This window comes from Leptonychotes weddellii, chromosome 4, assembly GCF_054177405.1.
Source record: "Leptonychotes weddellii isolate Sample4059 chromosome 4, ASM5417740v2, whole genome shotgun sequence".
Classification (NCBI taxonomy): Eukaryota; Metazoa; Chordata; class Mammalia; order Carnivora; family Phocidae; genus Leptonychotes; species Leptonychotes weddellii.
Genome location: NC_138372.1, coordinates 27,571,877 through 27,594,991, shown reverse-complemented (window position 1 = coordinate 27,594,991; position 23,115 = coordinate 27,571,877). Strand labels below are relative to the sequence as shown.

Sequence of the window (23,115 nt, the reverse complement as noted above, 5' to 3'; positions counted from 1 at the left end):
AAGTGACTTATTTATAGGTTACACATACTCTCTGTAATATTTTTGTCCATAAGAAATTGAAAATGTGAGAGTAAGTTGTGAGCACAGAAAGGAAAGCAAGTGTCTGGAGTTAATGAGGAAAGTCACTGGGGCGCAGAGCTGCCACCTGGGCTGTTAAGCGTCACAACCGGGACCAAGGGACAAGTCCCGTGACCAAAACATGTTGCTACACACAGGTTATCTGGTTTTCGATCTGTTTCCTTTAGGACAATTATGAATGACTTTGTAAAATGACCCCAAACCCTTGATGGGGAAATGGTTTTAATACTCTTCAATGTTGGAGTAAAAACCCTTTCCTTATGCACAGGGAATCTCCAAAAATAGTTTATGTAACATTATGTCATTCCTGAGGTAAGTAATAAAGTCACTTTATTTTACAGAGTAGCTAAGACCTGTTAACATTAACCTTCCCCACTCCCTGGCATGGGCCACTTCTAAACGTTCTTTGGCCTGGTTTACCTACTGTTGAAGATGAGGCAAGTTACAACACACGCCAGATTAACAAAATACAAGTATATTTTTAGTTTAAATACACTTCCTTGGGGAAGTGTATAGGTAAAAAAAGGTAAATTATTATTCTTAATTATGAAGGACAGTTGTCCTGAAGGACCTTCCTTCATGAAGCATTCTTGTTGGATGTGTCTACTAACAAGGCAACTGAGCTTCCTTTTTGAAAGAGGACATCTCACATGTTCACCCTTCAAAAAAAATCCATATAAAGGCAACTCTCTTAAAATCAGTGTCAAATTTTTAGCAAGGACAGTAACTTGGTTTATTGGGAGGGAAGACATGTCTCAGTGTAGCTACTGCAGCAGACGTAGAAGCAAACTCCCCTAGGAAGCAGAAGGAGCCGGGCAGAGATATGCAGAAAGGGCATGATCAGAGAGAAAGAGGTTGGAGGAACGGACGTGCTAAGGGTTACAAGAACTTTTTGAAAGGAGGCCTCCTCCTCTGGATGACTAGGCCAGAGTAATAAGAACTTTCCTAGTTCTGTCTCTGTGTTATTTATTTACACTGGATTAGGAAATACAAATGATGACTGAAAATACAACACAACCACATTTGTCCAGCATGTTGTGTAATAGTCATTCACAGTTAAATTGAGTACTTCCTTGACCTCAATTCCCGTCTAGTCACTTGAACATCAATCAATACAATATTGAAAGGGAAACTAGCCACAACACAGGGTCCTGATGCTATTTTCCCAAAGGCAAGGACTAGGTCTTCCCATCTCCGGGGACACAGTGGCTCACTAAGTGGAGCACAGGGAGTTGGGGGATGGCTGTGGAATGTGACAGCTACACGAGATGTTTCCAAGTGCAGGGCACATGGAGGCGGAATTCTTCTAGGCCACGAAACCCTGGAAGCTCCTTTTGCATCATGGATCTGACTTATTGGAAGAAGGTCTGAGTTCTGGCTCTCACTGTTCCATTGGAGAATGTGGACTCATCTCCTTACTTGGCCCATCATCAGTACTCTGGTGGTACTTAGAGGCAGTTAGTGTGGTAGGTGACAGGGGTGCCCACATAGCCAGACTTCTTAAGGTTCAAATCCTGCCCCTGCATCTGAGCTGTGTGGCCTTGGACAAGTACTTACCCTCTGTGTTTTGGTTTCCTTATGGATAAGATGCCACCATCATTCCTCACTTGGATTGGTGCCATATCGTTGATCTAGCTGGTCTTCTGCTCCTGTCCTTGCTCCCTTACATTCCTTCCTGTATAGCAGCCAGAATGATCTTTTAAAAGCATAAGTGGAATCATGTCACTCCTTTGCTCAAAAGCTTTCAAAGGTTTCCTACCACTTGGAGTCAAAGTCCTTACAGTGGTCCATAAAGCCCCTACGTGATTTGTCCCCTGCTCTTCGCCTATCATTTTATCCCTAATTGTAGTCCAGAATCACCTGGAGTTCTTGTTAAAACACAGACTTCTGACCTTATCTTCAGAGTTTCTGGTACAAGTCTGGGGTGGGCCTGAGAAGTTTAATTTCTAGTAAGTTCCCAGGTGAATGTTACTGTTGCTCTTGGAGGGGCAGGGAGTCACACTTTGAAAACCACCCATCCAGCCAGCACAGCTGCTCTGGTCTTCCTCCAGCACATTGGGCACATTCCTGCCTCAGGGACTTTGCACGTGCTCTTCCCTCTGCCTGGAAGACTCTTACTTCAGATGTCAGCATTGCTTGCTCTCTTATCTCTGCCAAATGTCATATTCTCAGTGAGATTGTCCCTGACTCTATTAAAAATCACACCCTACTCCCAGCATTCCTAATCCTCCTTCCTCTCTCTGCATTTTGTCCATTTGCTGTACTGTATGTTTTATGTTTTACTAATTTGTTTGTGAGCTTCCCCCAACAGACCGTCAGCTCCATGAGGCAGGGCTGTCTCATCTGTTCACTGCAGTATCTCTACCACCTAGAACGGTGCCTGGCGCACAGAAGATAACCACTCAATACATGTGGGATGAATAAATCTGTCAAGTGGGATGATATACTCATTTCATAGGGTCCTCATGAGGATTAGTGAACTGATACTCATAAAGCTCTTACAGTAGCACCTGGTACAGAGTGAGTCCCCATAAATGTTAGTTGCTACCGTGACTAGAAGAGAACCCAAAACATCTGGTGCATTGTTGTGGCAATCCTGGGGCTTCATCAGCTTGTTTTTCTTTCTAGTTTTGTCGGATATGGGATTTGCTCTCTACAGAAGGTTCTTTGTCCCTGCAAACGGGTCGCCGGTGAGTTCAGTTTATTATTTTTTCAACAAGAACTTGTTTACCTATCATACCAATAGCTAAAAAGGGTCATTGAATAGGGGCAATAAGTCTGTGATTTAGGGCAGCCAGATTTCCATTTGGAAGATAAACAAATTCCTGAGGAAATCAGACTTTTGGATTGTCCTTTTCACTTAACTCTCTCAGAGACCTGACTGTCGTCAGCTCTATTTCTTTGCACTTGCCCTCCTGGTGGCTCCTGGGAGCAAAACAGGAGAGAAGGGATTTCACTGTCCACAGAGAATAAAAAGCAGATTGGAGAACAGCAATGAAAATTTGGGTCCAGATGAATTTGCAGGATTAAAAAAAAAAACTGACCGAGATTTCCAGTTTTGTTGTTATTAGTCTTTGAATTGGGTAGTTTGTTTGCATATTTGTGTGTATACGTCAGCTGTGTTTTCATCCTGACATTCCATTTATGTGGGGTCAGACGCGGCTCCTACAGAGATCCCTTGTGGTAATGGAACACATTCTCTTGACATATAGAACTATCCAGAATGTGATGGTGACAGAGAATGAGAAACAATGGCTCGGTCCTGTGCACTCGGAGAGTTGATGAAATGACATTTTTTAGCTCTGCATGTTTTCAGAACATCTCCTCTCTGCACATGGGAGTTTTGTGTCTCTTTTGCTTCACCTCCTTGTCCTTCAGGCTTTTAAGGCTCTTGTTTGAGTCTGATGGCATTTGTGTTTTAGGAAGAGGGATGCAACTGAAATATACAATTAGCATTTTCTTCACTTATTTTCATTTCTCCCCTTTTCCTCCCAAGGTGTCTTTTGCAGCCCACATTGCAGGTGGATTCGCTGGAATGTCCATAGGTTACACTGTGTTTAGCTGCTTTGATCAGGCATTGCTGAAGGATCCGAGATTTTGGATAGCAATTGCAGCTTATTTTGCTTGTGTCTTATTTGCCGTGTTTTTCAACATTTTCCTCTCCCCAGCAAACTGACCTGCCTCTAATATAAACCAAGTAATGCAAAGAGCCATCTGGGAAAAAACTGAAGTCTATGAAGAGACAAAGAAGTCCTTGCAAATGCTAACAATTTTTTAAAGAGGTCAGAACACGACTGAAGTCCTCAGTTGCAAAGACTGTTTACAAAAGGGGTTAGGGTTTAGGTAAGGGGCTTCTGAACGCAGAGGGAGGGAAAAGGAAGAGAGAAAAGGGGAGGGATGGAAAAAGCAGGATTGGCTCTTTCCAGACATGTGGTGTGCATTGTAGGGATACTCTAAGAGACTTGCTCTCCTTGGAGGATATATTGTAGAGACTGCTTGATAGAATCTACAAATACCTGTACTGTTCTGATAATAAAAACTTTTCATACCTGTGCCAGACTATTGATAATCACTTTCTATCACTGTTGGGGTGGATAGATCACTGTTTGGGGTGCTTTATATACATTATTGTTAATCTTTTCAACAACCCAGAAATGTAGCTATTACTCTGTATCTAGAGAGGACAACATGAAAACTCATTAAAAAAATCAAGTAACTTGTCTAAGAGGGCACAGGATTTAAAGGTTGGTAATGACTCGAAAGTCCATATTCTCCTCCCCTACCGGTCTAATGAGGCTATGTTCCCCAAATACTGAAAGCTGAGAGTATCGTGGGAGTATAGGAGCAAACATTTCTGTGAGTACGCCATAAATGGTAGAATTATCTTATAAAAGAAGACTGAAAATTTTCTGGACTGCCAGTTTAAGATTCTAGAAGTGTGTGTAGGATCCCAAGGAACCTAGAACTAGCTTTCTGGTGCATACTGGGTACCTGGACTCTGGATTCTCATCCTTTACATGGCTAGTGGCTCTCCTGGGAGTGGGTAGGATTTATTTACATAGGGTAAAATGTCAAATCTGAAAGCTGGGAAGCCTGTCTCCTTTCTTATTACAGAACCTAGATTGTTGGCTTTTTTTTTTTTTTTTTTTTTTAAGTAGGCTCCATGTCTGGGAACCTGGGTGGCTCACTCTTGATTTTGGCTCAGGTCATGATCCAGGGTCTCGGGACTGTGGGTTTTAACAGGATAAATGAGATTATACTACACGTGTTGCTCTGTACCTTGCTTTACAATGTGATGCTGGAGACCTTCATTCTCTGAGTTGCCGGATGATAAAGATGTACTGTGGTTATTTAACCACGGCTCTACTGGACACTGTTGATTTTGTACTATTATCGACAGTGCTATGTGAACTTCCTAGTACGTGTAGGATGCCTTTGAGTATGTTTGCTGAATGAATATTTTAAGCATCCACAAGCAGAAATGCTGCTAATTTTGATAGATTTAAACTGCCTTTTAAGTAGTGCATCCATTTATGTTCTTACTGACAGATGTTAGTAAGTTTCCTTATACTTTTGCCAAAAGCAGGTATTGTAAATCTTTGAAAAATCTGCATTTTGATAGTTAAAAAATAATCCTTCATTTAAATTTTATTTGTCTAACTACTGAGGCTTAGTGTTTTTCAAGTTTATTAATAATTTATATATTACACATATGTAATTTATATAATATACAAATATGAATATATATGTATAACTTTTTCCCTGTGAAATAGTTGCATTGAATCTGAAAAGTATCTATTAATTGGCAAAGAGCCCAGAGAAGGGGTGTCTGGCTGGCTCAGTCTGTAGAGCATGCCACTCTTGATCTCAGGGTTGTAAGTTCAAGCCTCATGTTGGGGAGTAGAGATTACTTAAAAATAAAAAATCTTAAAGAAAAAAAAAAAAAGCCCAGAGAAGAAATAGTCATCTGTCATGTCCAACCCATCAGGTCACTAGCTCTGAAGAGTGACCTTTAATGACCTAAACGGAAATGTAATTGTTCATAACAGAAAACTAGATAGAGAAACAGAATTCATCGAATTATGAAACTGTTTTTAGGGGTGCCTGGGTGACTCAGTTGGTTGAGCGACTGCCTTCAGCTCAGGTCATGATCCTGGAGTCCCAGGATCGAGTGCCACATCAGGCTCCCTGCTCAGCAGGGAGTTTGCTTCTCCTTCTGACCCTCCCGCCTCTCATTCTCTCTCATTCATAAATACATACATACATACATACATACATAAATAAATAAATAAGAAACTGTTTTTAGTCAGAAAGAGTTTTTGGTACTAGAAACATGGTTCACATTATAATTGGGTTCCCCAGGGGGCAAAATTACTGTAAAAAAAAAAAGAAGCATACAAACATCTGGTGTTTTAAATTTGATGTCTCTGAATTATAGAGGAACCATCTATTCAGCTTAATTTGGGGCTCATAACTTTAGTCTTCTAAACTGCTGTGTTATTAGAAATACTGGAAATATTCTTTATTTGTCCCGTCCAATAAAGTAGCCACAAGGCACATGCAGCTGTTAAATTTTAATTAAAATTAAATAAGATAAAAAAAACCCTCAGTTCCTGTGTTACACAAGTCATGATGCAAGTGCCCAATGGCTCTATGTAGCTAGTGGCTACCTTATTGGACAGTGCAGAGAGAGTTTTTCAACACTGTTGCAAAAGTTCTATTGGACAGAGTGGTTTTAGAAGCACAAACATGAGCACAAATGGATTTTAGCCGATGGCTGACTCACTGCACTGAATTGAACTGCTCTGCACCTGCAAAGGGACACCTTCAGAGAACAAGCATGATTTGCTTCTCAGATTTATCTAAACAGGTTTGTGTTAATCTCTGTTTTAGCAAATTAAGAAAGAGTTGTTTGAAATGTTTTTATTTTTTGCTTTCGAATTCTATGGGATTGAGTCTAGGTAGACTAGTATTCATGTCATTTATGAAAGCTTCAGAACCTAAGATTTGTAGCTAAATAATTTACTGCTCCTTCTTTCAGGAAATACTATGCTTTTGTACCTTAAGGGAAAAAAATTATTATTTTTTTGTGATTATAGAAGTGCTCATGGTAAAAACAAATTAAAATACATATAATTATAAAAAAATAAGTCAATTGTAATCACACCACCCAGAGATGATCATAGTTAATATCTTGATGAATTTCCTTCTAGGCTTTTTATATGCATCTCTACATATAAACAAATATATAATTATGGGGTCATACTGTTCTATTTTATAAACTGAAACAATATATTAAATGTCTTTTTATATTAGTATTTATTTATCATTTTTACTGGTTGCATAGTTCCATACTATAGATGCACTATTATTTATTAAGTACAATACTGTCTTTCTTGTATTGATAATTATTTTGGACAGTTTCAATTTGTGATTATTATAAACAACATGAATGATACCATTGCTTACACTTTAAAGTGTTTTGGATTGTTGGATCAAAGAATATATTATTATTAACATAATAAAGTTAAATAGAAATTTTCTCTCAGAAATACAACTAAATTTTAGAAGGTTGATGCTTTTGTAAATCTTTTCAAGTGAATGAAGCTTTAGAAAAGGAACTAAAGACTTTAGAATCAGTTATTTAAAAAGCCCAAACTATCACTATTTGACATACCTAATTTAAATAAACATTTAAGAGAAAACAGATGATTTCCTAATGTTTCTTTCATGCAAATCTTAAGTGCACCCAAAGAGGAAAAAAATAACAGTTTAGTAGAATAGGACCTGACTTTAGAGCCACACTGATTTTCAATGTCAGTTCCAACTGTGTGACCTTTGGTAATTGAAGATTTTATTTATTTATTTGGTGGGGGAAGGGCAGAGGAAGAGGGAGAGAGAGAGAGTCCCAAGCAGACTCTGCGCTCAGTGCAGAGGCGGACGTGAGGCTGGAACCCACAACCCTGAGATCATGACCTGAGCCAAAATCAAGAGTTGGATGTTTAGCCAACTGAGCCACCCAGCTGCCTCAACCTTGGATAATTTAGGTGTGCCTCAGTTTCCTCATCTGTAAACTGGGGAAACAACATACCTACCTCATAAGGCTTTTGTGATGAACATATCATTTAGCTATAGCATCCCAGTATTGTACTTAATTGTGTAACATTTCCCTTTATATAAGGGATATAGAACACATATTGATATTTTGAAGGAAAGTTATGAAAACATTCCTCTTTTTCTCTTTCCTGTGGGGTATATTTCCTCTTAGATACATTAGGATATCTACCTTAATATGGAATGTACTTCTTGATAATCCAAGCATCTAAATTATAACTAGCCTGACTGTTCCTTCTAAAAAAGCAAGCTATGTGTCTTAAATAGGTCAAATATTGTTACAATGAAAATATCTATAATACCACCACCACCACAGCCATCTGTTTATGTCAAGAACTATATAAAAACATTCTGCTAGTACAAAAATAGTTGAGAATTTTTGGAGTTTTTTTTTTTAATCTTGAAGTTCTATTTTTTTAATTTAAGATTTACTTAGTTAACTGGAGTTCATTTTAAGATGATGAAAATGTACACAATTTTTCATAGATAATTAAGAATTTTATGAATAACTGCCAGAAAGCCAACAGAATTTAGACATTTAAATGTGGATTAAAAAACAAATCTAAATTCCTATAGCAAGAGCCAGATCTGTTTCCTCTGATTTCATTAAATGAGAATTCTTACTGAATTCTCAAATGAGACACTCACTGACTTTGGTTATAGTTTTTATATAATCTTAATAAAGAGGTTTGTAAGATCATGTCAGTAGTTTTAGGAACCTCTCCAAAAGTTCTCAGTTAAACAAAGTAAAACAGTAATAAACTTCAGCTAACAATAACAAGACTCCTTTCTCAGGGTGCCTGGGTGGTTCAGTCGTTTAGCGTCTGCCTTCGGCTCAGGTCATGATCCCAGGATCCTGGGGTCGAGCCCCGCATCGGGCTCCCTGCTCAGCGGGAAGCCTGCTTCTCCCTCTCCCACTCCCCTTGCTTGTGTTCCCTCTCTCGCTATGTCTCTCTCTGTCAAATAAATAAATACAATCTTTAAAAAAAAAAAAAGACTCCTTTCTTATAGGGGATCCTACAGTTGGTTTTTTTTTTTTTGATTTTTATTTACTTATTTTAAGTAATCTCTACACCCAACATGGGGCTTGAACTCACAACCCTGAGTTCAAGAGTCACATGCTCTTCTGACTGAGCCAGCCAAGCCACCCCATCCACAGTTCTATTCTTCATAGAGAATATATACAGCCCCTCCTCCAGGTATCTTTTTTTCTTTTTAAAGATTTGATTTATTGATTTGAGAGCAGAGAGAGAGAGCATGAGCTGGGGCAGGGGAGAGAGAGAAGCAGTCTCCCTGCTGAGCAGGGAGCCTGCCACGGGGCTTGATTCCGGGACCCTGGGATCATGACCTGTGCTGAAGGCAGACACTTAACTGACTGAGCCACCCAGGCGCCCCTCTTTTTTTTTCTTCATTACATTATGAGGTCTAAACATAAGTGATTGTAAATTTCTGATATCTTTTTTTTTTTAAAGATTTTATTTGAGAGCGAGAGAGTGCACACACAAACGGGGGCAGAGGGAGAGGGAGAAGCAGACTCCCTGCTGAGCGGGGAGCCCCATGTGGGGCTCCATCTCAGGACCCCGGGACCATGACCTGAGCCAAAGGCAGACACTTAACCAACTGAGCCACCCAGGCGCCCCTAAATTCCTGATATCTTAAATATATCCTTGGTGAGATTATCACAGTTCTCTAGGGAAAAAGTAGAGCAACAGCACATGAAGAGAGTGATGCTTTGTTCATGTTTTGGCCATAGGTTTGCTTTACGAAATAGCATGCCCTTGAGAATGGAAGAATTTATCTGTCTCCTATTTGATGGGGTTCAGAGTGAAGCTGGCTGACTAAATAAACATGGGGAACTGGAATTTCCTTGGAGGCATCCTGGAGGAAGTTCACATCCACTACACCATCATTGGAAAGATCTGGCTCACTATCCTGTTCATATTTCGAATGCTTGTTCTGGGTGTAGCAGCTGAGGATGTCTGGAATGATGAGCAGTCCGGTTTCATCTGTAATACAGAACAACCCGGCTGCAGAAATGTGTGCTATGACCAGGCCTTTCCCATCTCCCTCGTTAGATACTGGGTTTTGCAGGTGATATTTGTGTCTTCACCATCCCTGGTCTATATGGGCCATGCTTTGTACTGACTGAGGGTTCTGGAGAAAGAGAGGCAGAGGAGGAAAGCTCAACTGAGAGGGGCCCTGGAGGGCGTGGAGTTTGAAATGGCTGGGGACCGGAGAAGACTGAAGCAAGAACTTTGTCAGCTGGAACAAAGGAAACTAAATAAAGCTCCACTCAGAGGAACCCTGCTTTGCACTTACGTGGTACACATTTTCACTCGCTCCGTGGTTGAGGTTGGGTTCATGATTGGACAGTATCTTTTATATGGATTTCATTTAGAGCCTTTAGTTAAATGCTATGGCCACCCATGTCCAAATATAATTGATTGTTTTGTCTCAAGACCAACAGAAAAGACAATATTCCTATTATTTATGCAATCTATAGCCACTGTTTCTCTTTTCTTAAATGTTCTAGAAATTTTCCACCTAGGTTTTAAAAAGATTAAAAAAGGGCTTTGGGGACAATATAAATGGAAGGATGAGCATAATGAATTCTTTGCGAACAAGTCAAAACACAATCATGCCAAATATCAGAGCACCTCTGCTAATTCACGGAAGAGACTCTCTTCTGCACCTGATTATTAGCTGTTAATGGAAAAGCAAAAACACACAGCAGTGTGCCCTATTTTAAATTCACCTGCATCTCAGGCAGATCCTGACAATTACAGTGGAAATGATGAGAAATGCATTTTGGATGAACAAGAAACTGTACTTTCCGATGAGATGTGCACACTTAGCGCTACCTGTAGTCATCTTCAACACATCAGTTCATGTAATAATGAAGACACTCATAAAATATTTAGAAAAGAAGTGGGTAACCCATTAAGGGAAAAAAGAGAAATTGATGGCAAAGACAGCAAAAGGAACCACTGCTCTAGATGTCACTGTTCTATTCCAGGTGTTGCTATAGATCTGGACAACCACATGGGGCAGTCATCCCAAACAGCTTTCCCTCCGCCTGGTAACTGTGCCTGGGAACAGTCGTGGCTTAGGTCTACATGTGGTCCCTCTATGGAAGATGAAAATCAGGTGTCACCTCCTAAAGGAAACCTCAAGGGTCAGTTCAGAGAGGGCACATTTAGCATCCTGCCTCCTTCACTGGGATACTGCCAACCGCCTGACATTCCAGACACTCCTGATTCTTTGGGACAGTTGTCCTTTGAATCTGATTTGGCTAGAAGCTGCAATAATCCTACTGCTTGTCCTCCAAATCATTTGGTGTTGCTGACAAATAACCTCACTGGTAGGCGGGCTCCCACAGACCTTCAGATCTGAACTGCTTTTGGCTTCTAGACATTCTGCATATTATGTTATCATAGAAGTAGCCTAGTGGTGATGGAGCACAGGCATGACAAGGGCAGCTCTAAAGACCAGGTGTTACAGGCAGAAAATTGCAAACCCATTTCAAAAAGGAAAAACAGATTAATTCTGAGTGGTGAAGGAGCAGTTTCAAATTCAAAGACATAGTTACCAAGTATCAGGATTATTTTTTCACAGGCTCCCTTCAGAATTCATGAAAACTGATTCTGGGAAAGTCGCATGTTTAGAATCGAGGCTTAATGGATTGGAAACAGGTTTTTCCTTGAAGGGAGTACAGCTTTAGGAGATTCTCCTTGTTCTACATAATTCTCCCTCTTAGTTGCTAATCTCTTATTTCTGCACAATGTTTAAATTGTTTGTCCCTGGGACTTAATTTAGTTTCCTTATTGACCGCAACCTGATGTCTCTTGAGTATGATGATGTTGTTGTCTAGTAAATAAAATCTTAAAAAGATTGATGGCTTTATAGCATCGTGATTTCAGTGCCCAGATTGGAATTGCAGCTCTATCCTCCCTGGTCCTCTAACTTCGCCACTTTACTAACAGTGCCTACCTTACAGGGATAGCATGAGACTTAAAATAAGAAACGTGTTTAGTACAGTGCCTGGCACACGGTAAGCGCTCAAAAGCTTAGCACGTTACTGCTCACCCCCTCCAGAGGCCCCTATCAAGCCCGCCACAAAACAAACTCCAAAAGTAAAAGCTGGAGCTGAAACATAACGATTCTAAGCACTCCTCTCAAGACACTGCATACCCAAGGGTCGCCATGCGTCGGTCCTGCGCACCTTTTCAGGATGAGCGCCAAGAAGCCAGCACATATAGGTTGCCGCACCTAATGAGGTCCCAGTTGAGACAGGTCGGCTCCAGACCGATGTCCGAAGATCACACCCTGCTACAGTCCTAGTGCTATCGGCCTCCGCAGGCCCTGCCCCCGGGCGCCACGCCCATCTTTGGCCCCACCTGGACACTAGTCCGGAGTTACCAAAACCTCGCCTCTCGCTCAGCAACCGAATCGCTGCAAGGACCGGAAGAGGAAGGAGAGGTGCTGCTCCGGGAGCAGAGAGGCGGGTGTACGCAGCCTCCTTCGACTTAGCCCACTATGGGGCACTCAGAGCGTCCTGGTTGTCATGAAAACAGGCCACACCCCTGCGATCTCGGACCGTGGTTCGCAAGTGCGCATGCGCGCGCGCCCTTCCGCGCATGAGCAGTGCTGCTCAGAGCCCGCCAGCCACGGTCTCGGGCGCCAGCTACGCCGCTGCCGCTGTCACTATGGCCCATTACAAAGTGAGGGGGGCGCGGCGTGGCTGGGGGCGTGCGGGCGGTAGCCAGCCGCTGGTCGGCTCGGGGTGGGAGTGGGGGCGCGCGCGCAGGTTTTGGGGGCCTGAGGTAGCGAGGCGGAGGCGGGGTTGCCGGACTCCCAGCGCCTTCTTCCTGCTCCGGTCCCTGGGCTTCTGCCACTGACCCGCCGTGTCTCCTCAGGCCGCCGACTCGAAGCGCGAGCAGTTCCGGAGGTACTTGGAGAAGTCGGGGGTGCTGGACACGCTGACCAAGGGTGAGCATGGGCTAGGAGAGGGTTCCTCGTGTCCACGCCGTGCTCCTCGGCGCTGCGCCCCTGACGGGCCAAGGTGTGGGGAAGGAGGGGGAACAGGTGGGAACTGTCTGGGGTCCGGTAAGGTGGGCCTCGGGGTTCAGCAGGGACTGGCGCACGTCTGGCTGTCGGACGCCGCCCGAGTTGGGGTAGCCTCGCTCATGCTACCACTCTCCGGGCGGGGAGTGAAACTCTTGCAGCTGTTGTAAAGTCCCTCCAACTTCCGTTGCTTTGCCTCGAGCGGTCGCAGCGAGCATATTTGCTAAAGACCTTGAGATCCCAACTCCTCCCTCCTTACTTTTTGCGGAGTCAAAATTATGTAAAGAAGCATTTTCCCTCGAACAAAGGGCAAGTGGGAAAATTACCAGATTTCAAAGTTGCCTATAAAATAACTAAGTGAACTCAATCCCCAAAGTAGGCGATTCATAGTCAATTTGGTTGTGGTTTTTCAACCCTCGTTTCGTAGGCTATACCAATTCCTGCTTTGTGCATATTTCATAAGTAGAATTACAGTTTAAAGAGCTTGAGGGCACATGAAAATGGTTATATTGTTTACACCTTTTAAGATGGAAGCTGTTACACTGTATCTCTTTCTCCAAGGGGGTTCAAGACCTAAGATGAGTAAGGAGCTTGAAACTGGAGAGTTCCAAGAGATAGTTGGGGTACTGTTTATTTCACTAGCTCAGCAATAATGTGAATGTCTGCTATTTATCATTCAACTCATTGGCTAGAACTTTCAAGGATATAGAACAGAAGAGCTGTCAGGGATGATGACTGGGTCCATATGAGAAGTGTCTGGGAAATTATTTGGTAACTGCTCTTTGGCCAGAAGCAAAGGTTAGGAGAAAATTCTGGGAGAATAACTCTGGGTCTTAGCAGAAAGCAGGACTTTTAATTCCCATGCGTGGGCTGGTAATTTTGAATTGCTATCTACCTTAGGTTCAGATAATAGTTTCCTTATCTCTTTGCAATTAAATTTCAGCAAACATGACAGGAGTACTCTATGAAAGTGCTGTGCTCTGCCCTCTCTTGAAGGGTTCCCCCCCTTTAAAAAACTCCATGAGTTCATTTCTTTCATTTCTTTCACCATTTTATTCAGGTCTCTGTTCTAGGCACTGGGGATACAGCAGTGGGGGAGAAAAAAAAGCCCCTGCTCTAAATGAGCTTATATTCTAGTTGGAGGAGACAGATAATAAATACATAGTGCCAGCCAAGGGGAAGTGTTACGAATAAAAATACGGCAAAGGGGATAAAGAGCAACGGGTGTGCCATTTATAAGGGGTGGTGGGGGAAGGTCTCTCTTAAAAGTAACATTTGAACACAGATCTGAATGAAATGTGATGTCAAGAGTTCCAGGAAGTGCAAGGAGCCCAGAGTGGCTGGACGGAGTAAAAGACAGAATGTTAAAAGGCAGAGAAGTGACCTTGGTGGGAGGTAACAGCCTTGTGGCCATACATGGTTCCTCCTTCATGAGACTGGAAATCCCTGAAGGCTTCTTTTCCTTTGCTCACATATACTGGCATCTAACTCCTCAATCTCTGCAGATTTCCAGTCTCCTAAATAATATCAGAGAACTTAACATAATGTCTCTACAGAGATGTGAGCTATTTAAAATTTGATTTTCAGCTTCAAACATGGGTACTTTACACATATTTAATTTATAATTTTAATACAACATATTTCCAAGAGGATCTGAAACTGCTTCTAACATTAAAACACTATAAGGATGGCTAAAGATAAAGATAAGTCATTTGGAAAAAGAAGCATTTGAGATATTTTGAGTACCGTATCAACCTCTAAAAATCCCGCCTGCTAAGGCAAAAAGGGAAACACCGGCTATCGAGTTCTTGTCTGATAAAAAGGAAGTATATTTAATCTATAGAAAAGCACAGGAAACTTGATATTTACATTATGTTCTGTAATTATCAACCTCATAGTACCACTGACAGAAATTTAGAAGCTGAAAGAAATGGGGTGGGGAAGAAGAGGTATAAAAGGGTAGTAAGAGTATTCATGTCTTATAAAGTTAGTTGGCAAAGATCAGTGGATATTAATGGAAGAAGAAACAGGTTTAAGTATGTTATTTAAAGAAAAACATTGAAAGGAGAGGGTGGTGGTAATGTAAATATACCAATTTCTCAAAAAACAGGGTTGTAAGTATACTTAGAAGAATAACTATCAGAACTCAGTGCGGGTTGTTAAAAAATCATTGCCATTTGATTTTTTCATACTGTCTATATTATTTTGATGAATTAAAACCAAAAAATAAAAAGGAAGCGTGTAAGTTTTGCAACAGATCTTAACTTGGAGTCTAGAGATGCACATTTTTTGTGTATAGTTACATTTTTTGGCTTTTGTCACTTTCAAAGGGTTCCATGCACAAAAAATTTAACCACTGGTTCAGAGAGATTTTTATCTGAGTAGTAAATCCCAGGAGGAATTTGTTCAATAGAAGATGAGCAAGGTAGTGCTGACATAAGCTTTTGGATATAAACTAAAACATCTATTTTAATATTGATTTGAGCATGTTGATTACTGGTAAAGTTTTTGGTTGGTGGTTACTTAGCATGTTGTATATGAAACTATTCTTGAAGCACAGTTTGAATTCAAAGCTTCTTTCAGTAATTACCATAGCTCTGTTGATTCTCTCCAAAATTTTTCTCAAATTTATCTACTTTGTTTTCACCCCCCATCACTCTAGTGCAGGTTACTATCTTTTTCAGCTGGATTGCTACACCTGCCTCTTAACTGTTCTTCCTTCCTTCATCCTTGTCCCACTCTGGATCTTCCACACAGCAGTCAAGAGTGATCCTGTCACTCTCCTGCTTAAAAACTGTTTAATTATATGCCTGTTCTGAGGATCAAAGTCCAACCAAACTTGCAGGATCCTCCCTGGTCTGCGTCCTGACCACCTTGCCAGCTTCCTTCCCTGCCACATTGTTCACAGCTCCATCTAGCCATACTTGAATTTTCAGTTCCTCAATGTGTTGTTCTCTTGCCCTCCCCACCCCCTCACCTTCCCATTTTATCTGAAACCCTCATAGCCAAGTCTCAGGTCTTATTTCCTTTCGTTAGGGAGCCTTCCCTGGTGTTCTAGGCTGAGTTGGGTGTTCTTCCAATGTACTCTCATAATCCATCATCCTATATTGCTGCTTGATGCTCTTTTTTTTTTTTGGTCTAGTTCTTTGCTTTTGCACTAGACTGTAAATTTGTTGAGAGCAGGGACCTTATCTGCCTTGTTTACCATGGTATGGCAGTCCTAGCAATGTGCTTGCTGTATAATAGGCATTTAATATTTACTGGGCTATATAATTTCAGTCATTCAAATTTAAGACTTTAATTGTTGCTTTTTTCTGCTTTTTGATTTGCAGTATTGGTAGCCTTATATGAAGAACCAGAGAAACCTAATAGTGCTTTGGAGTATCCTTTTCATCTTTCAAGTCAGAAAAAGGACTTATCTTTGGAACTCTTATTTTTTCACATAGATAATATTTAAAATATTTTTGACGATTGAAAAAGTTACTTTCCTTTATGTTTTGCAATGATGATCTCTGGGTAAATGTTGGTGGTAAGGTGGGGTGACCATGATCAGAGATATTGATACTACTCTGAGCTATTTCGTTAGTTTCATTCAGCTCAAGTAAATTCTTAACTTTGATACTAGTTTTTTAAAGCATCACTTAGGAGCTGCTACCCCAGAAAATCCAGAAATAGAGCTGCTTCGCCTAGAATTGGCAGAAATGAAAGAGAAATATGAAGCTATTGTAGAAGAAAATAAAAAACTGAAAACAAAGGTAAATGTTTTAAAAGAATCCATGTTAAAAATAATTTCACCCTTAATGATTATAAGAACAAAACCTCACTAAAATGGATATTAGGGGAGGGAGGAGGATAAATAATCTCGATTAACTGCAAGGCTGAACTGATGCCCTATCTAGAAAACCACAAATTGTAAATAGGACAAGCAATGTGTGGTCAAGAAGAGGTTCTTGGGAACCTGCATCAAGAAAAAGATGAGCGGGGCACCTGGGTGGCTCAGTCGGTTAAGTGGCCGACTCTTGATCCCAGCTCAGGTCATGATCTCAGGTCATGAGTTCAAGTCCTGCATTGGGCTCCACGCAGAGCATGGCGCCTACTTAAAAAAAAAAAAGATGAGAACATTGGTTAATGCTGCTTATGAGTAAATGGAGATTTCTGGGAGTTATAAGCAGTTGATTTAAGTAGGTCATTGTAGGGTCAATGCTTTGTGAATGGCACCTCTTAGAGTTGTGCAGTGCATAATCTGCACAGTTGTATGTGCTGGCCCTGGAATCTGTTTATCTCTATAAATTTGTTTGCACTTAATTTTGTCTACTGCTCAAGTTTTTTCTTTGTTGAAACTCCTGTGAGAATTTTCATAAACTTCAAATTAGTGAACTCTAAGTCTTTGAGGTTTTTCCACACTCTGAATCACATAACGCATTTTACATTACTCTACGCATTTCTCATAATGTGATTTATCTGCTCAACAACCTTGCGAGATAAGCGAAACAAGTACACAGACCATTTTATAGGTAGGAAACTAAAGCACAGTGAAGTCTAATTATCTTCTCAAATCTGACAGCTAATTGGAACAACCTAAATCCTAGCCTAGTGTTCTGGCAGGGAACCACAGCTTAGCATAATAGAAAATGCAGCATCTTAAATTGTCCAAGATTCCACAACACAAATACCAGTTAACTCTTAGCATCCATTAAGTCAAAGACATGAACTTCTCTTCATTAACTGGCTAGATTAATATATGGTACATTATTATTTTTTTCTGCTTTTTAAGAGAAAGTTCAGTAAACTTGTGGTAAAGAGAAAGAGAAAGTCCCTTACCAGAAGCCACAACATCTTTGGGAAGATACAGATAGATTATTGCGTATCAGGTATTTGAGCAGCGCAGTTATGAATTGAAATTCAGCTTTGGTTTCCCAGTAATTTTAAAGGTTTATATGAAAAAGTTTTCATTACATTTGATTGTATTAAATCTTAAATTGTATTAATCTTAAATGGTTTAAAAAGGATAGGATATTCATATAGAGTTACTGATTCAGTAGTTTGAATATAATAGTTAACTACTCGTTTTGTTACTATTAAGTTTTTTTACCCAATTTAGAATAAAATTCACCTAAACTCCTCTGTCTTTGCCCTATAGCTTGCTCAGTATGAACCACCTCAGGAGGAGAAGCGTGCTGAATAGGATTCTTCTCAGTTGAAAAGACACTGAAAAAATGGTTTTGTATGACTTGAATAGTTTGTATAGTATATAATCTTTTCTGAACAGATGCTCTAGAACTCTTTTAATATGTTGAATTCACCTATCACACTTTAACTGTTATAAACACATATACTTAGAATCACCAATAAAAACTCAATATAACTTTCTTTGGGTCTTAAAAGCAGGAGAATCCAAAGTGAATCCTGAAAAAAAAAAAAATCTAAACACAGCCATCTAATTCATTACCTTAAAAGACATTCTGTTTATTAATCTGACTAGGAATGATGGTACTGGTTGTATTTTAGCCAAGGAAGTTCAGCATGGAGCTGTTCCTTGGTTTAGTGCAGGATATGAACACAGGTATAGTCATTCTTTAAAATGAAGATGACTGTTGTTTATATCCTCTGTAGGCAGCTGTGTGACAGAAGATGCTTTTGCACGGGTTCCCATGAATCTTCTGCTCTTGTTTATATAATGTGGAACAAATAACTCTTCTTTGCCACCACTTTGCCTTAGATAACCATGTGTGTGCCAGTCTGAACTCTGACACCACGTTTCCTTCTATGCAATCATGCCCTATCTGATGATGTTGCCTTGCTTTGCTCTGTGCTTCAGTGGGTCCTAGCTGCACTTGGCCTGTGTTGTTTTTCAATTTGCCATACTAGTAGTTACCCTGATTGTAATTTATATAACTTCAAACAGGATCACACTGTTCCCCTGCCTTACTTAGTTGCTTAGTTGAGCAGAGAACTGAGGCAATATAAAATTCTGGGTTCATGCACAAGCTGGGATAAGACGGGGAATGAGCCATATATCGTGGAAAATTATAGTCTGCGGGTATAATTATATAGTGCTTTTTTCCCTCAAAGTATTTTTCTAGCCTTGAATTCATTTTATCTTCATTATCCCTGTGAAGTAGGTAGGGCAAGTATGAGCCGAGGTCGGGTGCTGAATTTTTAGGCCAAAGACTGATATTAATACAAATTATTTACTAACTGTAGAACCTTGGGCACTTCAGTTAACTGCTCTGAGATTCACTTTCCTCATCTGTTAAATGAGAAGAATAAGATCAGTGCTGCCTACCTCACAGGGTTGTTGTGAGGGTCAAATGGAATGTATGTGAAAGAACTGTAAATGGTAAAGCACTATATTCGTGTTTGTTAGTCCTTTTCCTTTCTTTTGGAAGACCTACAGTCAGATGTTCCATTTTGTTGGTCACTTATTTTCCTTACTGACTGATTTGACATTATTAAGAGTCATCCTATTTTGTATATTCTAATCCTATTGTTAGAGAACCTGTCTTTACTCTTCCGTCAAAACACACGTAGAAAACAGAACGCTCCAGTGAAAGCTGATTTAACTAGCAAAAGCCTTAGCACTTGCTGGAAACTGTGACCAAGCTAACTGTAAGGGCATTTTAATCAGTCATGTTGGCAAGAATGTGGCAATGGTCTGTGTGTCTTCTAGTCACAAGTTTGTTTTTGGAGGGGGGCCAGATCCTGTTGGAAGAACATTCACTTGAATCAGTTTATCTTTTACCAATTTGAGTGCCTCCTACATGCTCAGCAGTAGGCTGAGTGCTGGGTGTTACAGAGATGAATGACTTGAAGTTAGTTATAAGACATGTACATAAGCAATTACAATGTGGGTAATAAGTGCTAAGAACCATAAGAACAATAAAACTTGGCCCCATGGGGATTTTGAAAGAGAGGGAGACTTGGCTTCTTTAAGCAGTTGGTATGACAGTCCCTTTGTGGAATACAGACAAGTAGAATTTTTTTCTGGCAGCCAACCCTCATTTGCTTTTCTACTATGGGACTATTATTAGCGTTTATGTAAGTCAGGTTACTGTCTCTCGTACCATCCTTTTGGACAGAATGGCAACCAGTGGGTTGGATAATCACACTTTTAAGAGGGAACTGACCTGTTTAAACTGCTGTAGCAGTCAGTACTATTCAAGAATTCAGAGTCAGCCTGGCCTCTGGAGGTCCTCTTCATCATTTCTATCAAGGATATGGATGAAGAGAATGTACAAGAAGATGCTCAATGGAGTAGAAAAAGGATGTCATCCATTCAGTTCCTACTACGCTTCAGCTGCCTTATCTATAAAATGTAGATTTCATATCTTGCCTACCTCACAGGGTTGTTGTAAGGATCAAATTAAATATAATGGATGAAAAGTGCCTTGTAAATTGTAAAGGACTACATATGGGTTACATGGTGAAATGCCAAATCTGTAAATGCCACAAAGTTGGCTGGCTGGTAAACCATATTGAAGCAAGCTTGAAAATGATTAACTTGGAGTACCTCAACTTCTGGGCCTAAACCATAAAGCTGAAATGTCAAGTCTTATATTTAGGTTAAAAAATGCAGTGGTACAAGTTTAGGCACTAGGACTGCCAACAAAATACTAGTTCTAGTGATTATCAGTGTGAACCACATATGCTCTGGATATTAAAAAAAAAAGAATTCCATTCTGGAAAGCATTAATATAAATATTGTCCAGGTGCTAAACAGTCACCCCGAAGGCTGTATTGGTCAGTATTGCATTGTAGGTGCCAGACATTTGGTGGATGTTGACAAGCCCAAATGCGTGTAAAAAAGTGAATGATCAACAGGGAGAATATTGATAATACTTGATAATAAAAGGTTGTGCTGTCCAATATGGTAGCCAGTAGCCACATCTGGCAACTACAGTTAAAAAAATTCAGTTCCTCAGTCACAGTAGCAACATTTCAAATGCTCCATCCACACTGGCTACTATATTGAACAGTATGGTTGTAGAATATTTCTATCACAGAAAGTTCTGTTGGGCATCAGCATAGAAGGGATGGTCAAAGGAACAGAGTATGTTTAATGTGAACAGAGAAGACTGAGGGGGTAATGAAGACTGCAACCTAGTATTTGAAGGGCTGTCATGAAAAAGATGAAGACTACTCCTGTGTTGTTCCATTTTAAGCTCCAGTGAGTGTGATTTTTGGTCGAAATAGAAGACTTTCCAACAGTTTTACCTCAGTGGACATAGCTGCCTTTTGAGATAGTGAGCTCTCTTCCCTTGGAACACTGAAGTGTATGCTGCATTATCGATCAGCTAGAGGTGCTATAGAGTGGACTCTGTTTAGGAGAGAGATTGGACTAGATGACCTCTAAGGATGTGTCCTACCTTTAACTTACATATTCAGACATAACTAAGTCCCAGACCTGCAAGAACAGGCTTTCCTTTCATAATCTAGAAGTTAGTTCCTTTCGAAAATCAGTGCCACCGCCATCACCTCCATCACCTCCATTTTAAGAGGATCTTGTTTCATCAAATTTCCAATTCTAAAGCCTGACTGTCAAGAGTGAAAATTCCTCTAGCTTTCTCAAATGTATTTGGTGAAAGCGTTTTAGTTTGCTTTCATTATTCATTCCTTTGGTCTGTGATCGTGATCTGAAGGTCACAGAAGATGTAATGTTCTACGGGGAGGGGACAAGTTACATGAAAAGTAGACTGGGTGGGAAGGAGGGGAAATTGAGTTCTTTTGAGTTTGAAGTGGTAGTAGTAACCACCGTCTGATTTGCTGAAGAGGGGAGGATAAGCTGTTCTAGCTTGGCTGCATTTGCTTTCCTGTTACTTGCTAGATCGACCTGTATCACACCCATGACTCTGCCTTGGGTTGAGGCTTTACCCTCACTCAGGCTGGCTCCTCCTCCCTACCCCTGCATATCCCAACCACATCCATCCATTTAGACCTGCTCAGACACCACCTCCTTACAGACTTTCTCACCCTCCCAACTCCCGAGCATTTTTATCTGTACCTTTGACCTTTCCACTTCATATCTCGTACCGAAGCTACTTACGCAGAGATCCGATCTCTATTAAATCTCCCAGCAACTTGAGGGCGGGCAGGGTCCGAGTCCGGTCCAGTTTTGTGTCCCTTGTCCCCCCAGGGCACCGCGGGCATCTGGTTGGGCGAGTACCATTGTAGGAGCACAATCAGTTCTTCCCCCAAATGACCAGAGAGCATCTCCCGTTGCGATGGCCTCCAGAGCTCCCAAGAAGGCAGGGGAGCGGCGAGGAGCAAGGCGCGTGGCTGGGCAGGACCGAGGTGCTCGCTAGGGCGGAGGGCAGAGGGCTCGGCCGGCCCGGCCACCCTCCTCGTGACTCCTCCTCCCCCCTCCACGGCTCCAAGTCAGGTGATTCCGGGCACGTGACGGGCACCACCTACCCTGCTGCTCCCGAGTGGCAGCTCGGGCGGCCAATGAGGGGCTGGGCCTCGGCGCGGAGCCTATGAGGGCCGGGCTCTAGGGGGCGGGCCCCGCGGCGGTGGAGGCTGCCGGGGGCGGCGGCGGCGGCGGCGGACTGGGGAGGCGGCGGCCTGGCTTGGCCTGGCCTGGCCTGTCAGGGCGCGGGCGGCGGCAGCTCCAGCACCATGTCCCTGCAGTACGGGGCGGAGGAGACGCCCCTGGCCGGCAGTTACGGCGCGGCAGATTCGTTTCCGAAGGACTTCGGCTACGGCGTGGAGGAGGAGGAAGAGGAGGCGGCAGCCGCGGGCGGCGGGGTTGGGGCGGGGGCCGGCGGAGGCTGTGGCCCGGGGGGCGCTGACAGCTCCAAGCCGAGGATTCTGCTCATGGGGCTCCGGCGCAGCGGCAAGTCCTCCATCCAGAAGGTGAGTGGGGCTGCGCCGGGTCCCCTGCCTCCCCCTCCCCCTCCCCCTCCCGGGGGCTCGGGTGGCCGCCGGGCGCGTTGGGGGGGTGGTGCGGAGGAGGGCGCGGCCGGGGCTGGCCGGCAGGGTTGTCCCACCGCGCTTTTTCTAGTCTTCTGGGGAGCGGGGCCAGAGGTGCGGCCCGCGGAGGACCCGGACTCGGAGTCCACGCCCAAGTCAACCGAGGCCGAGTGGGTCCCCGAAGGCGAGACTGGCTAGAGGTAGGCAGGTGCCCGTGGCACCGCCCGGGACCTCCGCCCCCTGGGACCCATCCCCAGAGTCCTTTCCGAAACTGAGACGTACTCTGCAGTTCCAACTTGGAGAACTTGTCCGGCTCCTTCCCCTGCCCGGTTTTTGTGTATTCCTCTCACTTCAGGTGACTTGAGTTTGCAGGACTTCCCAGGTGAGCCCCAGGGACCTGCGTCAGGAAGAGCTGTGACTAAGTCACTGGCCGTTTTAATGTTTACTACT

At 42.2% G+C, this 23,115-nt stretch overlaps 4 protein-coding genes and 1 long non-coding RNA gene across 13 annotated transcripts in view; 4 read left to right on the top strand and 1 right to left on the bottom strand.

Moving 5' to 3' along the window:
* The window catches only part of RHBDL2 (rhomboid like 2), a 40,014-nt gene extending 35,883 nt beyond the window's left edge, over positions 1–4,131 (top strand). For 2 of the 3 annotated variants that reach the window (XM_081818161.1, XM_031038281.2), the window contains 2 exons: positions 2,707–2,768; positions 3,575–4,131. In XM_081818161.1, coding sequence (XP_081674287.1) covers positions 2,707–2,768; positions 3,575–3,754 — 242 coding nt within the window. In that variant the 3' untranslated portion in view covers positions 3,755–4,131. The remainder of the gene's footprint in view (positions 1–2,706; positions 2,769–3,574) is intronic. The other variant, XM_081818160.1, reaches the window with a different exon arrangement.
* Positions 1–22,137, bottom strand: part of LOC115944056 (uncharacterized) — a 44,001-nt gene extending 21,864 nt beyond the window's left edge. The window contains exons 1-2 of one of the 7 annotated variants that reach the window (XR_014144823.1): positions 21,800–22,137; positions 1,636–1,774 (exon numbers count right to left, since the gene is read on the bottom strand). This is a non-coding gene — a long non-coding RNA (uncharacterized LOC115944056). Of the gene's footprint in view, positions 1–1,635; positions 1,775–11,883; positions 12,325–21,786 lie in introns of those variants that run through there. The other 6 variants (XR_014144822.1, XR_014144824.1, XR_014144825.1 and 3 more) reach the window with 6 other exon arrangements.
* GJA9 (gap junction protein alpha 9) lies at positions 9,470–11,616 on the top strand. The gene is given in 1 exon segment (XM_006752435.3): positions 9,470–11,616. A coding segment is annotated over 1 exon segment (1,545 nt). The 5' UTR covers positions 9,470–9,540; the 3' UTR covers positions 11,086–11,616.
* MYCBP (MYC binding protein) lies at positions 12,316–19,115 on the top strand. Its single transcript, XM_006742569.3, has 5 exons — positions 12,316–12,413; positions 12,609–12,681; positions 16,089–16,137; positions 16,382–16,511; positions 17,897–19,115. Exons 1-5 carry the CDS (start codon positions 12,330–12,332, stop codon positions 17,939–17,941), a joined length of 381 nt encoding a protein of 126 aa, XP_006742632.2. The 5' UTR covers positions 12,316–12,329; the 3' UTR covers positions 17,942–19,115.
* Positions 22,138–22,284: 147 nt separating the features above from the next.
* The window catches only part of RRAGC (Ras related GTP binding C), a 14,420-nt gene continuing 13,589 nt past the window's right edge, over positions 22,285–23,115 (top strand). Inside the window, exon 1 of the mRNA XM_006742567.3 lies at positions 22,285–22,608. Coding sequence (XP_006742630.1) covers positions 22,372–22,608 — 237 coding nt within the window. The 5' untranslated portion in view covers positions 22,285–22,371. The remainder of the gene's footprint in view (positions 22,609–23,115) is intronic.